Source organism: Actinia tenebrosa, unplaced genomic scaffold, assembly GCF_029948245.1.
Source record: "Actinia tenebrosa isolate PJP-AT-01 unplaced genomic scaffold, QUT_ActTen_1.0 PGA_scaffold11__36_contigs__length_13525064, whole genome shotgun sequence".
Lineage (NCBI taxonomy): Eukaryota > Metazoa > Cnidaria > Anthozoa > Actiniaria > Actiniidae > Actinia > Actinia tenebrosa.
In genome coordinates this window covers 10,345,210-10,363,986 of record NW_028292571.1, presented here as the reverse complement: position 1 = coordinate 10,363,986, position 18,777 = coordinate 10,345,210, and the positions used below count along the sequence as shown (strand labels likewise).

The following is an 18,777-nucleotide window of genomic DNA, read 5'->3' as shown; positions in this document are numbered from 1 at the left end:
CAATAATGTTAAACGTTCTAGTAGTGCTGAATATAATGGTAATAATAGAATTTTGCATGCTTTGCTACTTTCGAACAGAGTCCCCCATATCAAATGAACAGATTAATATCATCATCATCATCATCAACGCCATGATCACCATAAACAAAACCAAAATCAACATGCAAATCATCACCACCACCATCCTCATCATCATCCTCATCATCATCATTCATCATTATCATTATCACCATCACCATTATCATTATCATCATCTTAATCGCCTTTAGCTGACAGCGATAACAGGTACATGTTTAAAGCCAAGTCATCACCCGCATCTCTGATCTTAAATGCTTGTTTGCATTTTGGACACTTAGCTTCCAAATGATGACCCATGAAATCGCTGACTTTGGAACTCTGATAACACAAAGGGCAGATATATTGAATTGTCTGCAGTCCTTGCAGCTTTGAAAACATTTCTTTTGCTTTTTTGGCACCCTCACACTTGTATGCATCAATTTCTGACTTCTTCAGGTCGTTCAATGTCCAGAAGACATCCACAAATTCGAAGCCAAGTACATCTGCATTACTAACCTTGAAGAAGCCGCCATCAGCCCAATCGCTGCCCCAGGAATTCATCAGCCTTAAACATTCACTGTTAAAGCTAGTAAGCACCACAGCATGACCGCCCAGTTTTGCTCCTGGTTGCCTTTGTTTGATATCCAGATTAGCACTCGTGAGAACACCTTGTGGATTTTGTTCATAGAAATCTGAAAACATGTCCCACTCAGGGTCAGTCAGCCAGAACCGTGCCAAGACAGGTCGTTTGGCGGCAATTGCTTTCATTGCTCCCAGAACGTCAACCTCTTGGCAGTGAAGGCGGTATTCAGGACAGATCTCTCGAAGCACTTTAAGTGTGTTGGCGCCATGTTCCCCGTACTTCGTTATCATTTTCTTTCGCAGATCAAAGAAGTCAGGATAACCACCGTCTCTTCCAACGATCCGTTGCATCGCAAGATGCAGAACAGCAGCTGAAGCATTTGCGTAACATGTGCCACCTTTCTGTCTTTTCGGAGCAAATCCCTTGTTTGCTTGATTGATATACAGATCTAAAGACACTGTTGTCAATATATCTGACAACGCATCTTGACAACACACTACATCCCTGGCAAGATCACAGACATCTTCGATGATATCAGGGTGATTCACTTGAACAAATAGACGGGTTTCGTTGTTCGTGATGTCAATACTTCAACCACGCTTGACAAATATAGTGCGAGGGATCATCTGTGTAGTTATGGTTGAACTCATTTGGAACATTAGCTTTGATGCTTTATCCCATGTTTCGCACTGAGTACTGTAAAGACGTTTTGGATCAGGGATTGCATCGTTTGTTATGTAACAGCAAACTGTGGTAACGCCCAACTGAGCAAACTCGTTCATCAGAGGATCGCTTCCATCGCCTGGCTGTCCATCGGATATGATGAACATCAACTTGGTGTAATCCTTAAACCTTCCCGTTTCAAATAACTTTTTTGCTTCTTTAATGGTTCTCATTAACGGCGTACCTCCATAAATAAGTGGTTCAACAGCGTCCATTAGTTCGTCTACTCGTTTATTGGTAAGCTTTTCTTCACCTATTCCACCATGCAAGATATCTGATGCTTGATGTACGTCCATGATTGCTTCTTGGCCAATAGGCTTCAATTCTAGTACTAAGACCTCCGATAGTAGTTCTTTCCCTTTGGCTACTACCTCCTCGACACTTCCCCTCGTTGCATATTCTTGAGCTTCAGGGATGATATTCGCCGCTCCATAATTTAATACTTCCATAGCAAGATTGGTTGGATGGTATACCACATTTCGGCATGATTCAGGTAGACATTCCGCCACAAATCTTTCTTTGAAAATACGGTTACGCCTTAGTTGGTCAAAGAATGAGAAAGCTACAGTTGGATCGATCACATCAAGGAGAACATTCATGTTAGCCCATGTACGAACTCTAGCTGCACCATTTTGTTCTAATACGGATAGTATTTCCTGAACAAGCTCGACTATCTCATCTTTCGTTTTGTTTTCATATGCTAGGTGCTTCGTATTTTCAGCAACGGTACTAAGAAGATCGAAGGATTCAGGTTCTTTATCTGCTCCAAATGCTAGTGCAAACACATGATTGGTTGATGAAACATCATGCTTAATAAGCCCGTCAACTACTTTGAAAATAGAGCGCGCCCAACTACTTTTTTGCTGATTCTGGTCGTTCTGGTTAGGCCTCTCACCAATAGTGGCTTTCATTGATCCCGAAACGTCCAACAGAACACCAACAGATGTCGCCATTATTGCACTGTGAGATTCTAGGAAAAAATAGGAATAAGGATGTGAATGAGGACCAACCCAACCCAACCCAACCCAACCCAACCCAACCCAACCCAACCCAACCCAACCCAACCCAACCCAACCCAACCCAACCCAACCCAACCCAACCCAACCCAACCCAACCAATACACGACTAAGTATCGCGATTTTTTTCATAAGCTCGATTCAGAGAGAGCAATCAATATAACGTGTCATTGTCGTCTCAGAATTACCGCGCGCGATTGGCTCATAGCGTTTAATTGACGGCGAAACAAGCACTTTTTTTGGCATCGAAGTCTGTTTTCTGAATGGCAATGGTTCGAAAGAAAAATTATTTCAAGCTTACGCTTCGAAGAAAGTTCGATTTATTAAAACTTTCAACTTGTTTGAATGACAAAGAAATCGTAGAATCAGTCATTCTTCTATCAACGATTTGTGTTTCTAATTAGAATGATAAATTTTTCCCCAGAATTTTTTTAAATCATTCATAATAACCTCATTTTTTTCAAATGAGCTTACTTCGGTTTCGTAAACACGAAAATGTCAAACTTGCTAGAGCGAACACTTGACGAACAAATTTCCAAAGTATTAGGATGTAAATGATAAAGTATAAATGAAAAAAAAAACATATCGGTAAAAAGTTCAAGCAATAAAATTATTTTAATCTATTTAATCTAATTTTAATAAAATGAATTTGGAGTTTTAATGAAAACAAAGTTTTTAAAAACGCCCATCATTTCCCAGAAACTGCCGCTAGAGAGACGACTGTGAGGTAGGGAGAATCTGAAGCAAATCAGGATCACTTCCCTTTGCTTTTTCCTTTAGCTTTTGGATGGAAAAATAGTAAAATCGTGATACAAAACTAATTGTAATTTGTAAACGGCAATACCACAAAATATTGACGTTGTTGAAAGAAAAAAGTTTAATATTTAAAAATTATTCGCCGAAAGCGAAGTGAATATCGGGGAATAGTTTCTATTAATTGGAACTAAGCAGCAACTTTCAAAAGTTAACATCGACAGAATTACTGTAGGTAATGAAGTAGTCAATTCTAAATCGTGCGTAGGAAACTTAGGCGCGTGGCGTGGTTTGATTCAACGCTAAGTATGTCTGCTCAAATAAACAAGACCTGCGGCGCAGCTTTCTACCATCTACATAATATAAGTCGAATACGCAAGTTCTTAAGCAAAGATGATGCTATTACGCTTATTCATGCTCTTGATTACTGCAACAGTCTATTGTATGGTCTTCCAGCGTGCCAGCTTAATAAAATACAGCGCGTTTTTAACGCTGCCGCGAGACTATTTGTTGCGCACCGCGTTATTGTCACATTACGCCACTATTGGTTGATGTAAACCGGCTACCAGTGAAAGAACGTACGCAATTTAAGATCTTGTTATTTGTTTTCAAAGCTATTAATAGTATCGCACCTGATTACATATCTGAGCTTATCAACATAAAGGATAAGGGGAGTTATAATTTAAGATTTACTAAAGGCTTATTATTTGCCCCATTTAATCGACCAGGAAAACATTGGGGGACAGGTCATTTGCTGTGGCGGCACCCACCCTGACGCACGCTAGTACCTAGTCTCTTTGACAGATAGTTTTTCTTATTAAGCATGCGCAGAATCGTGTTTACGTCAGCTATTCAAAAATTTGCGGGTACGACCGTCCACACGTATCCGTAATCGGGAAGTATAAAGTCCCGTCCACACGTATTCGGAAATTTCCGAAAACGGACTCCTGAGTGGAAATTTTCGTATACGCTCCGAATACGGATACGCTGCGTGTGAACGCGAAAGTCCCGATTTTGAGGGTATAAAGTTAACACGCTGGAAATAATAGTAAGAGTCCATGAAAATATTCATCGCGTAATATTTGGAAAACGCTCTCATACATTTTTTTTTCATGTTGCAATGTATTGGCTACCTTGATGAAAACTATCGACTGGTACAAGTCGCTTCAAAAGTTTAGGTCTAGTTTTCGAGAAAATAAGCGATAAATGATTTCTATGATGTCAACATTACGTCATAAATAAAAGGCCGAAAACTAATTTATCAGTTTTGAAACCTTTCATCCTTTCCTGACCTTGTGTGAAAAGCGCTTGCACATCGAGTTATTCAAGACGAAGTTGTAGCCCTTTCAATGCGGCTAGGTGTGCCAGACCAAAAGCTACCCAGAGCATCCTTAAGACAAACTTGGAAAAATTTCAAATCCGGTCTCGGTTTAAAAGTTAATTTCACAGTTCTCGGCTTCACATAATTACAGTGCGACTACTCCAACCAAAGCCACCTCGACAAATTTTCTACAAATTAGCCAATCAAAAGTAGGAATCGGAACAATAAAATTGTTACAAATCGGACAAATATCCATGGGTTTACACGGCTGAGAAGACTGCCGGCACCTTTGTTGTCGAATGTAAACGTGCTGTTGCATAGCAACATGGTGATAAGATCTAATAATGTCAGCCTGATTATACCTGTGTCTGGAAGAAACAAACTGTAAAAAAAAAAAAAACAAACAAACTTAAAAACTTATATTCTACAACCGCCACTCCCCATGTGGGTCTCTTCCGTAAGGTTCCCTCCACACGCACTATCACTACATTCTATATTTACAACATACAACACTCAACTCACATGTTGCTTTATACGGAGGGAGGAAACCGGAGATCCCGGAGAAAACCCTCGTGGCAAGGGAGAGAACAACACAACAAACAAACTCAACTCACATATGAACCAGTCTGAGCCACGGCTGGAACCCGGACCACAGTGGCTAGAGCCGAGCTTTAAACCACCTCGCCACCCATGCCACCCTGTAATCATAAAGACTGTGTTTTATACGGTTTCTAATTTGCTTTCCTGTCGTATTTGAAGTCGTACATTACTATTTTTCTATATCTTTGGTGACACAAATCAATAATTTGCGAAGAGAATATAGTACAAGCTCTTCTTCATCATTTAGTTTTAACAACCGGAATAACGGAAGAATATCTAAATTCAAAATTTGCCGCTAATCTATTGTCTAAATACTCAAACACTATTGGATAATGTGTAGAAAACTTTTTGAGGAGGCTTTGTTTGGAGTAGTTGCATTATCAGTCGAATAATTAATTATCAGTATTATTAAGCTATTTTTAGTAGATTGTAGTAAATTAGAACATTAGGATATATAGAGTAATTTGAAAATTTTGTACATATTATTTGATCTAATTGCTGGGATACCTGTGGTATACCAGCTATAAAATGCCTTTGTTTTTTTGTATTTTTTTTTCTCCGCGACAAAATGGCAAAGTTGCGCAATAGTACCCATAGATGGATTTAAATGACGTAAACTATTACCCAGAAGACCTTTGCGGGTTTCTGCTATAGGTTTACCGTCTATGTGCTGACTAATTAACATCTGCCTTGCTGTTAATCAATGTCAATATTTTGCGAAGTGATTAGGAGGGGGCGGAGCTAGATTATCACGTGACACAATTAAAGTCTACGCATGCTTTATTTTGCTGACTGATGTTATTCAAGACTGAGTCGGGTTAGAAATTCTAATTTCTTTGTAAGAAAGAAAAGGTGACAAGGATTTCCAAGAAATATTAATATAATGGCCCGTAGCTTATTTTTACGAACTACACATGCTTTGGTTCGACTACTGAAAGCAGTACTCTCTGGAACCGAAGATCAGTGCTAAGGAAGGAAAACAGCGCTTCAAAAACAAGCCAAGGATAAAGAATTATGCCTTCTTGATCTAAACAAACCGAGCGTATTTCATTCTACTTTCGTACTATTTTTGCAGATTCCTCAAGCTGATTGTCAAGTTATATGAAATGTTTTGGCTCCAAAGACTACTACGAATAAACTTAAAGTACAGAGAAGTTTATTCGGCCTTAATATTTTGTTTAATATGAAGTAATAAGAATAATTTAAATAAACAAATATATTTCGCCTATCTTCTTGACCTTTTAAAAATTCATTCAACTTCTAGCTCGTTAAACTTTAAGAATATGTCCATTCGGATATAGAAATATCTGTGAACATAAAAAAACTTTAAAATTAAAGCAACTGTGAGGAAAATCTTTGATTTTTACCGTCTTAAGTAAAGAATTTCGATTCACAAATAACGAGTCGGAAAATTCCCGTGTGAGACACTCTTTGCAAAGCGCGTGACCCCTAGCACGACTTAATTACGTATGCTAAAAATAGGAATGGAATGGAATGGAATGGAATGGACATGATGGAACTGGAATTTGGACTGATTTTTATCCATACCTTTAATTTTTGGCATACACTTTTTATCCAAAATGATTTTCAATACTTTGAGCTCTGTGAAGTTTTTATAAAAAAATATTTTCACTTTATTATTGTTCGGATGCATGTCAAAACAACAGCATTTCTGCACAGACCCATATTTCATCTAGAAGTAATACCTAACTTCCGATCCTGTGAATATATTTGTTGTTCTAGTGATCCTATGGTTTAAAACAAACAGTCTACACACACTCTACCTCTGGCAAAAAATGCCAGGTTAAGACCCCATCATCCTTCCACTCCCCACGACCCCGCACCCGTCCTAGCGTCTTTTTTACCGCTGGGATAACTGTGGTTTACCATGCATGTTGAAACCAGGTCCTCCAGGTCCTCCAGGTATCCCAGCTTACCCTGGTACCAGGGTCTAGTTACTTATTATTTGTTATTATATATACGGCTCTCTGGAAGAGCATTTTTATGAAGAGATTCCGTATTGAAATAAAGGTTATGCATGTATGTATTATTTCTACTACAACATTAAGCTGATCTACGTTGTGTGATGGTTTGTTCAAAAACGCCTTTCACAATGCGAGGTAAAGTTCGGCATTGAAATTTACAGCATTCGTTTCATTAATGTAAGTTCAAAAGCAAGATGGAAATCAAACTTCGAATAATAAACTGGATCTTTGAACCTCGATAGGAATGCATGAATGAGTTTGACTGTAAATAAGTTTAGATTTTGTTTCAGGGTTTGACCTGTGAGTTACTGTAGCTGTGCCCTGACTTAGATCAGCCCAGGGGATGTTTCACGGTTCGATCTGTGATTTAGTCATGCCCTGACTTAGATCAGCCCAGAGGTTGTTTCAGGGTTTGATCTGTGAGTTTGCTGTGCCCTGACTTAGACCAGCCAGATGTTTGTTTCAGCGCTCGATCTATGCTGATTTTGAATCAGCTATAAAAGCAAAGGTAAAATGGAATCGATCAGATTTCTAAGCTTTTTTTCCCCAAAAAGTTAGGAAAAATATCGTACGATTCAGAAAACTATATCTTAAGCTATGTCTAGTAGTTTTATTTTACGAATTTAACAATCATATTACATATATATAAACTCGGATAATCTGCTCGAGACAGGAAAACAAATTGCATTAGATCAGTGAATTTTAGTGATGGATTTTCTGTACAGAAGTTTACTCACCTTACTTTACTTTAACCAAGTCTTAGCTTTGCTTTCGCGTAGTTAAAAGCTCAAAAAAAAATAATTCTTGCTTTACTTGATACGACTTGCTCGCTCAACGTACACTTTATGGAAAGTCAAACGTTTCTGGGAAATAAGACAGTTTCCACGTCAAACAAAACAATTCCCGCGTCAAAGACTTGACAAAGGATTAGTCTGTCGATTCTTGGAAATGTAAATAGTCTGAGAAACTACGGATGTTCCTAAAACAGGGTGTAAAGAAGTTAATATATTCAATAGAGAATAGCCATGGGATTATTATTAAAACGAAGTTACGTAAGAGGGATCAACTATAAGACAAAGCATTGGTGAAAAAGTTACATCACCAAATGAAAGAATAGTCTATACTATAAATATAAGTAAGTCAAATTAAGAGAGAGAAAAAAGCACTTGACTTGAGAGGTGAAGACTAGAGCAGCGAAGGAACAAAACAGCAGAGAAGGATCGACTAAAAGAGCAGAGAAAAACAAGAAACAACAGAGAAAGACCAGTTTGGAACAAGGCCCAAGAAAAAGAGAGAAATACAGAATAACACGAGAAAGGACAAGCAAGAAGGACAGTAAAATGAACATTGTTAAGAGTTAAAGCATTTCAGTTATATTATACGCCTATTATTCGTACTATTTGAATTAATTTAATTATAAAGGAATATTTCCTACATATAAGTTCATCTAAGTAGCGACTATTTAAGTTGATAAGATCAATAAGATCATTGAAATTATAGATTAAAAAGAACTAGTATTCAATTTTGAGTCAAGTTGCCGTTCCCAAGATTCACGTCTTGACACAGGGAATGGGGAATGTGGCATTGAGAATGACCGGGAATGTGGAATTGAAGACTGGGACAAGCGATTAGTGGTAATACCTTTAGGAGGTGTCATGGCCCTTGCCATGGCCCATTCATGAAAATGAACAGTCATTAATTAGCTGAATATGAATGTAAATACTAAAAGTAATACTTATTGATTATCACTGTACTTTTTATCGAACATTTTTAGTACAATTACGAACCACTGCCATGGGACATTTGGCAAATATTTCGTTATAATAAAGACTAGATTGCGAGCACAAGGTCCATGGCACCTTTTAAAGGTAATACCGCTGATTACGCGTCCTGGTCTTCCATTCTACATTCCCGGTCATTCCGCATTCCCCATTCCTTGTTATAGCAACACCCAAAAACTCCGGACAGCTGTATTCTTGCAACCAGATTAATTAACGACATATAAGAAAACCAACAAGAAATGGAAAAGAAATCGATGGTATTTTTCTTATTTTCTTTGTTTGTTTCTTTGATTTCTTTCTATCTATCTATCTTTCTTTCTTTTTAATTTAATTTAATTTTGTTTTATTTTTATTTTCTTCTAATATTTTAAAAATATCATGCAAATGAGACATTTTTGAAATATGCAGCCCGACAAAGATTGCTCGCGGTATATCCCTCAACTCATCATTCGACTATATTTCAAATTATGTCGTTTTGGAATTAGGAAAAAAAAAAAAAAAATGCAAAGCGAAATCTAGTATTATCTAGAAATCTAGAAACATTTTCCCCCCAAGATTTAAACTAACTTGGGTATAATTTGTCTGCTAGAGACTTTCTATGTTTACTCACCAATTCGTGTTTTTGTTTTCGCACAGTTAAATGCTAGAAAACGATCATCTTAGTTTCTGTTCGTCTGGTTCAACTAGACACAACTTGCTCGCTCAAATATACAGAAAATCAGCAGTTTCTGGGAAATCAAACAATTCTGTTCCCTGCTAGCAGAGTCTCTCCTCTTTCTCTTCTTCGATGTAGAGCGTTTCCTTGATACGCCGCCGTCCACAATCGTGGACGAACGAAACCAGTTTTAAAACCGGTTTTTAATCGGGTACATGTAGTGCGCATGAGCAAATGTAACACACCGTGGCAACAAACCTTGTTTGACAAGAACGGCTGTCAAAATCATGACAGCCTTGCTAAGTTATACAACGCAGGTGCGACAAGTATAACGTCCTACATCGGCAGAGTTTATTTTTCTTACTTCACCAAAACAAAAGGAAAATAATCTTTGCTAACAGGGAAACAATTCTGACGTCAATGACAAAAAAATAAGTCAGTTATTCCACAGATGCCAAAGTTCTGACCATTTAATTAAAAAGAGTAAAATTGCAATGACAAAGGCTTAACGGTAAAAGAAAAACAAAATAAATCTCACCATTAATCCCCGTTACTACCAGCAATATTCATTTTAAGCTCATGTTAAAGCGTAACCTGATTAGGGTTATATCTGTGAGTCAGCCGTGCCCTGACTTACAGTCAAACTCACTCATGTATCTCTATCGAAGTTCAAAGATACAGTTCATTATTGGAAGTTTGATTTTGATCTTGCTTGGAAAAAATTCAAAATCTGGGCTCGGTTTAAAAGTTTATTTAGTTCTCGACTCCACATAATTGCGCAAAGTCAAACTTAGGTTTGGAAAAATCTCGTACAATTCCGAAAACTATATCTTAAGCTATGTCTAGTAGTATTATTTTTAAACATTAATATGATCAATCAATAGTTATATATAATGATAAATTATAAAATAATATATATATAAATCTAAATTATATATATTTAACTCGGGTATGAATGTGCTCGAGACAGGGAAGCAAATACATTAGCATCAGAAAATTTTAAGGGTGGATTCGTTAACCTCTGAATCATATAAATATAAAGATATAAATTGATATTTTATGGACTTTCTATACAGAAGTCTACTCACCTTACTTTTTACTTGTCTTGGCTTTTGCGTAGTTAAAAGCTAAAAAAAATATATTCTGGTTTAACTGGACACAAGTTACCCTGCGAGCAGAGTCTCCTTTTAACTCCTCTACGGGCGAGAGAAGGAAAGGAGACTCTGCAGAAATCGTGTACAATTTTATTTGAGCATGCGCAGCGGTTGCTAAGAAACTAACTCGTTCACAAGCTCACTCGTTTTATAAATGGTTTCCGGTTCCTGTCCGAACACGATTACCGCTTAAAACATGTTTTTAGAGTCATGACCTCAGTGAAAGATGATCTCGTGTTCTTCTTTCACTGCTTCAATTTCATCAAGCTTAGCAGTTTGAAGCACTATTTTTTCACAAGCGGAAATTTGGTCGCTCATCAGTGCCTGGAGCGGAGTTATTGCCACCAAAAGAGGATTTTTAGGGTATCGACTAGTGTTTGGATCGATTTCTTGAAGATGTTTGATCATCGGAGTTACAAGCTGGAAAATAAGTGACTTTGCATGACCTGTCGGCAGCGAAACAAACGGGTCTTTGGCATCCATAAAACTTTCTAGCGATTTCCTTTGATGAGTAATTGGTTGAAATTGATTTTTGTTTTGATAAAACGTGATATAGATCGCTTTCGAAATTACAGTTTGGGATACGATGCGGGCTCAATTTTGGTCATCGGCCATATTTTTTAATACAGACTCGCGCATCAAAACCAGTTTAAACCAGTATGAAACCTGAAATTATGCATCTCATTATCCAGATTCTTGGATAACGGCACTACAAAAGAAATACACGATTTCTGCAGAGTCTCCTTTCCTTCTCTCGCCCGTATAGGAGTTAAAAGGAGACTCTGCTCGCAGGGTAGACACAAGTGAGCTTGCTCGCTCAAGTATGTAAAGTCAACCGTTTCTAGGAACTGAACAATTCCGACGTCTATGTATAGACAATAGCTTAGTATAATCAATTCTGGGAAATGTACATATTCTTTGATGACTCGAGAGAAAACAAGAGAAACTACATTCGATCACTTTAAGCAAAAACCTTGCAGTTTTACCTTTTTTAAAAAAAATCGGTACCAAAACAATGATAAGAACTTCCCTAACAAACTCAAAACTCCTCTATGTTAGCCATATATATTCGTTGGCAATGGATTTTTTTATTTTATTTTGTTTTCATAATTTTAACTAGCTTGGATAATTAGCTGAGTTCCAAATTTTGGGAGGCAGGAAAACTTGAAAAATGGGGGAGGAGAGTAACTGAAAAATTAAAGGCAGCCATGGTTGAGACAAACAAATTTCAGCACAGTCTATAGTAATAATTTTATAATAGGTACAATTCATATCCATATTTGTTCATATCCTTACAGGGCTATTTACTAGCTAGCAATATTTGCAACTATTTATAGTAAATGGGCTAGCAAGGATCCCTATGTCCAAATATGGATATGACTTGACCTTATCATTCCAAAACAAATACTAGCTAATACTATGACTAGCATTTTTAGCTCAAAAAAGGGTTTTATATTAAAACAATAAAATTTAATTAAAAATAAAAACTTGGAAGAAAGTAGTGTAGGGGATGGGGGTATCAGCGCAACTCTGATCCGAGTAATCCCCGTCTAAAGTCCGCGTGCGGGTAATACCCGTGCGACAACGACGCAGCGCAAATCCCATCCCAGTCTATATGTGAAGGCCCAAGTGTGGGGCTTGAGATCTCATGTATATATATGAGGTGTGAAGAATGTAAGGAGTTTGTTCAGAATATGTGCGTTAAGTGTCTTAATCCGCCCCTCAAGCCCACCAAGCCCGCTAAGTATGTTTGCCGTGGTAAGAAGATGCAAATAGAAGATGACACGTCAGCGCAATGTTACGAGTATGGTAAAAATATCGCAAACGCCGTACCAAATGCTACGAGGGAGCAATATTACGCCAATGGAGGTCGTAAGAAAACACCTTATAAGAGAATAAAATACTTTAGGGACTGGATGAGTCACATCCAAGGTTATCGCCCCGTGTACCTTGACAACGAAGTAATGGAAATGATTGCGCTTAACTTAAAAGAACCAACCCCGCAAAGCTTAAGGAAGACATTGAAAAAATTAAAGCTAGGGAAATATTACAAAGGTATTCCCTAATTTTTGTCTGAAATTACCGGTGACTCTATTCCCGAGGTTTCTGAAGATACTATGAAAAGGGTCGAGTGGATGTTTTGTCGGCTGGATAAAGATTTTCCTTATTACCCCGACGTAATCTACGAGATATTCCACGAAATCGACCCCAACCACCCCCTCTTGGGATGGATTCCAAGAAGATAGTAGATCTTATGCCATAAGATGAGTGAATAGCATAATTCTTATGGCATAAGACGATGCTATGATTTATGCTTGACGCGTATTATGCCATCAGATGAGTGAATAGCATAAATCTTATGCCATAAGGCGATGCTATGATTTATGCTTGACGCGTATTATAAGGTCATGCCATGGATACGCGTGTCGTTACGCATAATTTCCAGACTGACGTTCGATATATATGAATTAAAACCCGTCTGGCTTTTTTCAAAGCAAATATTTACTGAGCGAGCTTTCTTTGAAGCTCCTCTATGGTGGCCCATTGTTATCATCCATTTTTTACCCAATATTTTTCACTTTTATTTCAATTTTCATTTTAAATCCTATATTATCTCTTTTTCTATTTTGATTTTGATTTTTTTTGAAAATTTTAAAAAAAAAGTTTAATTTTAATTTAAGTTTGATACTAAATTTATATTCATAATAATAATAATAAAGACTCGATCGTTGGTCCAACTTCAAATAAAAAATAAAAAAATAAAAAAAAAACTTCGCGTGGCCCATCGTTATCATTATCAAGGTATCCCATCTACCTTTGCGGGTAACAATAGCTATGGCGGATTGCTGGAAGGACGATGAAAATTTGCATCGTGACTTAGCAAAGTATGTAAAAGAGAATTTAAAAAGAAGAGAAATTATAGACTTCGTAAGAAGGGATTATCCTAATTACAGCTGGAGTCTTCCTACTCTAGACCGGTGTCTTCGTTTCTTCAACATCAAATACATCAACTGCGATACCCCTCTTGATGTTGTGACGAATGCCATCGAAAAAGAGCTTAGTGGCCCAGGTAAATTACTTGGCTATAGAGCTCTAACACAGAAATTAAGAATTGAACACGACGTAAATATTCCAAGGCATTTGGTATATAACATGCTGACCGAGAAAGACCCAGAAGGTCTTGAAGCTAGAGGTCTTCAAAAGAAAAAGAAGAAAAAGAAAGTACCGTTTACTTGTGAAGGTCCGCTAGCAGTAGTATCGTTGGATGGCCACGATAAACTTTGTGGATACCAAAATTGGACTTTTCCTTTGGGTATCTATGGAGCCCTTGACACCTTTTCTAGGAAAATATTGTTTTTGTACGTTTGTTATTCCAACTCCAATCCTGTTATCATTGATAAACGCTACCTTGAATACCTGTACGAGGCCCAAGTTATTCCGAAATACTTGAGGATGGATAAAGGCACGGAGACAGGCAAAATGGCTACACTTCATGTGTACTTGATAAGCACTAAGGGCGTTATGGATGATCCAGTTGATTCCAGGATATATGGCCCATCAACTTCGAATAAAATAGAACGATGCAAGAGGTTGATTGACAATCCGTCACAACTGGATCCCCACCAAGCAAAAGCTGCTTATTTATTTCTTAAGCAAAATTTCAAATAAAAATAAGAAGAACATCATTTGAAAAACACTGATTGTAACTGAATTCAAATTGTTACAGGTTACATACACAGTTCTCTCTTTAACATGTTTGATTTATGAACATTATCTAGTAGTTTTTTTTTTCAGTTCTTACCTATCACTATAGTTTATAATATAAACGTACTGAAGCTGGATCGAACTCAACACTGTCATGGTAAAGGTATTTTATTGATTTAATGTATCACTAAGGAAAATGACAAGAAATTTCGGGATGCATGAAATACTCAAACCAGTTCATCGCGTTTCTGTTTTAGTTGCAATAAACTAGTGCTGCTCATATAGTTCTAAATTTGATCTCGAGTTTGTTTTGAATATTGCTTGAATTAATTAATTGGAGGTCGTAATAATTATACTGAGCTAACTTTTAGCGTGAAATAAAGGGAATTTGTGAAAATAAAATTTTCTAATATCTACCTCAGGACATCAAGCTTATCTTTGGGATCTTAAGGCAAGGCGTCTGTCAAGTGAAATGAACAAGCCCAATTGTAAACAAATGCCGTATATGAATTAATCAAGTGCAAAATAAAATGAATGAAAATATAAAAATAATATACTGATTAAATATAGAAAAGAACTATAAAACTCAACGTTTTCGTAAGATACTACAGGACTTCGCACTTTTATTCTAAATTTTGAGCCCCTTTCAAACGGCGAACTTTTCATGAACTTTCAGTACTATGATAAAGCCGCCGCTTATACTGGGCCTGGCTGACTCAACATTTCAACATGTGCATTTCTTTTCTGTTCTTAGTTTACTCTAACTCTTGAAGCTCCATCATCTCACAGTACTTATTACACTTGTGCTCTTCTATGAAGCGATCAGTGCTTAAGGATGAGAGATTCCCCGCACAAAAGAAGAATTCACCACTTTCATCGCTTTCTTCGAATTCATCATCTTCATTCAGCTCTGCTGTCGCCATTTCTGGGTCATATAGCTGATACTTCGAGCCCTGAATATCCAAGACCATCAACGTTTTCCTTGAATAAAGATAGCTAAAATGCGTGAGGCACTGCGCTTTTTCGAATATTTCATCATATTCCTTGCAAGGGGAGACAACGCAGTGTCCATCATTGTTGACGTACTTGGAAAAATCACCAGGCACAAACTCTTCCACTGTCACGGGACATCCGTTCCACGTAGAATAGTAAACCTTTCCGTACTTAAATACAGAACCAAATTCTACGGGCACTTTTGTCGCAAAGCGGGCGGTAATATTTCTTGCAACAGCGTGCATTTGTACTTGTTTACGAGTGTGGTTCTCTAGAGGCATTTTGAGCGTGTTGGTAATAGTGTCGACGGACTCCTTCGAGTACTTTTTGATGACCCAGTTGTCTCCCAAATTGGTCTTCTTTGTACATTTTGCTTTAAAAGCGTCTCGAAAAGCACCACTTGCGAAACTGCTTTTCTCTATATCTACATCAATTGAAGGGATGGTTATCCATTTGCAGTTCTCGACGTCAAACCATTCTAGCTTCAAGGTTAATACTTGTGGAGGTTTCACGAGTTTACCAGTCCTTAAAAGGTCGCCTAACGAAACAGATTTTGGGTAAACTGTCTTGGGTTGATCGTCAAGGGGGCTAGCTTGCTTGACTCTTTTAGAAGGTGACACTGGAACGGATTTTGTGCTAGCAGCTACTTCCTGCTTTCCAATTGGGTCTTGCTTTGGTTCAAGAAAACGAATACAATAAACTTTCTTTCCTCTCAGCTGTTCCATTTTCGTACACGATGGACCTCTGTCCGACGCCAATACATCACACGATCCAGATGGCGCTTTATAGAACCGTTCACAGGCCTCTTTGATGTTCTCTATTGACAAATCGTCGTACTCTTGGAATGGAACGAAATCTCTTGTGTCCAAAGGCTCGTACTTTTTCAATCTCCCAGATGGCGTAGATGCCATTCGCTGCACCAAAATATCATTCGGTACTTTTCCCAGCGCTCGCTATTCCTCGAATTCGTGGTCACGACCACTTCGTTTTTGGCCAACTCTTTTTTCGAAATCTGCCCACGTTTCTTTAACGTTTCTCTTTCGCTTATTCACGATCCAGTTATTCGAAAATAGGTACCATTCATCCAATAGGAACTAGCGTCAAGATGGCTCCGCTCGCCTAGATTGTGATGTAGCGTGCCCGCAAATGTAGATGGGATGCCTTGATAATGATAACGATGGGCCACGCGAAATTTTTTTTTTTTTTTTTTTTTTTTTGAAGTTGGACCAACGATCGAGTCTTTATTATTATTATGAATTTTAAATTTAGTATCAAACTTAAATTAAAATTAAACTTAATTTTTTTTTATTTTCAAAAAAAAAATCAAAATCAAAATAGAAAAAGAGATAATATAGGATTTGAAATGAAAATTGAAATAAAAATGAAAAATATTGGGTAAAAAATGGATGATAACAATGGGCCACCATACATAAGAGCGGGTGGGCCTTTTCTAGCGAGCAATTAATGCAAATTACTCTGTTAAAAGCATTTCTTTAGTTTGGCTTCGATCATAACCAATAGACCTGTTTCCTTTGATATATATTATTTTATTTCACCCTAGCCCCTGTGTCAAAAAAAAAAAAAGGGAGCTCCGCTTTGAGGCAGTACTAAATTTATATATTACAGGCACATGTGAAGATATTATACCTCTTACTCTTTGCTCGTGAATTTAATAGTTTAAATGCGGAAATGTAAAAACTCTTTGACTTACTTTGCCAAATGCGAAGTTTTGCCTGCAGTCTCTTTATATTTATATATGTTTTTTTATATTTTTGAAGGACGCCGCATTGCAGATATGCAAGGGCTCAATGCTAACAGGTTCTGAGTTTAGTCATGTATGCTTGGTTACAAAAAGGAGGTTTGACAATTATGATTTAAATTAGCTTAAATTTTTGGTAAATTATTCTTTGAATTACTTTAAGAATTATTTATAGGTTTGAGAAGCCATATCAAGCACTGCCTCGTTTTTTCTGAACTCACTTCTTTTCACGTGTTTCATATATTACCTTAATCATTCTGGTTATACATTATATTTTATTTTTTTATTTTTTTATTTTTTAACATTTGTGCATATTAGCCTTGTGGCAAAGCATTGTTTAGCAAAACTTTCGATCCATGAATCAAATGTTTCTCAATCACACCAGTTTTAAGTCCATTGAGCTAGCGCACGCCAAATAACCAATAAGAGCGCGGGTTATATCGTGCCTTTGTTATAACTTGTTTTGAAGTTTTTGGGGTTTTGTCCATTTATTGGGTTTTCTTCTGTTTGGTGGAAAAAAAACTTTTAATTTCAGTAAAAGTTTCAATCTATTTATTAGTAATTTAAAGAGTAAAAAGGAATCACATAAAGTACCTTTCTTATGCATGCATTACCTGAATAAAATATAAGTATACATTCCTCAAAGAGGTTTGTCTTTCTGAATTAGCACTTTTTTCACTGCTACGCGCTGATATAGACAACAGTCGAAACAGGGAAATAGGGCAATACACTGCCGCCAATCAGAGAATATAAAGGTACCGACCAATTTATTTGATTGACGCAAGCGTATTGCCCAATTTTCTTGTCGTGACTGTTGAATCGATGAGTGCGTAGCAAAGGAAAAAAAGCGGTAAGAAAGCTAAACAACTAAATATTAAAGAAACCGTGTTGGTTTTCACCAATTCCCAGTCACACGCGAACAATAAGACGAATTGTATTTTGGTAGACGTCAATCAAAAAAAGGTTCTATCGTTTCTATTGGTTTCTACACCAGGACCTACGCCAATACTCACTTGAAATAACACACGCAAGTGTGAACATGCAAATACTGTTCGTTGCCTTTGTCGCTGTGAATTTCTTGCTCTGGATATATTTTTTCAAAAATGTCACAGGATTCCGCCACCTAATTTTAAACTCTTGACTGCAAGGCTATTGGTATTGACTATGATTCGAGTGTCTTTCTTCAAGCGTTTGAGATTCGGAGTCGGAAACGATCAGACATTTTTTAAAAACCCTTTTGATTGATGTCCATCTAAACTCAATGTTTTGATTGCGATAAAGGTCTAGATAAAGATGCTCGTGTGTGACTGAGAATCGCAGTATTAAATGTGATTTTGAATTATACGAGAGTTAATGCAATATTCAAAAGACTAGCTGCTATTTTGAAAAATTGATTTTACGTATTCGCTATCATATTGTCTATATAACGACAAGGTTTGGAATAGGTATACCCAGCGGTTCGTCTTCGTCCAAACCCGTTTACTTACACAATGTGAACTTCCACCTTCTATCCCTAAAGTAAGTCAAAACATAAAAAAGCGTGTTAATTCATATTAATATTCACATTTATATTATTCATACCAGACTTTTTTTTTAACTCGGGGTCTATGCAAATGAGGGATATGTAGGGGAGTATGCATATGTTTCTCCCTCCCTCCCTAACTCATTAACTTATCACAGGGAGCCTACAGT

General features: G+C 37.2%; 1 protein-coding gene and 1 pseudogene across 2 annotated transcripts; both read right to left on the bottom strand.

Moving 5' to 3' along the window:
* Positions 1-216: 216 nt before the first annotated feature.
* On the bottom strand, positions 217-9,667 carry LOC116307591 (uncharacterized; annotated as a pseudogene). The gene is made up of 4 exons (XR_016119340.1): positions 9,430-9,667; positions 7,776-7,901; positions 6,602-6,655; positions 217-2,333 (listed from the first exon to the last, which is right to left on the bottom strand). The product of XR_016119340.1 is annotated as an uncharacterized LOC116307591 (transcript).
* Positions 9,668-15,030: 5,363 nt separating this feature from the next.
* Positions 15,031-16,409, bottom strand: LOC116307593 (transient receptor potential cation channel subfamily M member 7-like). The gene has a single exon (XM_031717861.2). The coding sequence runs from the start codon at positions 16,235-16,237 to the stop codon at positions 15,089-15,091; it is 1,149 nt and encodes a 382-aa protein (XP_031573721.2). The 5' UTR covers positions 16,238-16,409; the 3' UTR covers positions 15,031-15,088.
* Between the last annotated feature and the right edge of the window lie 2,368 nt (positions 16,410-18,777).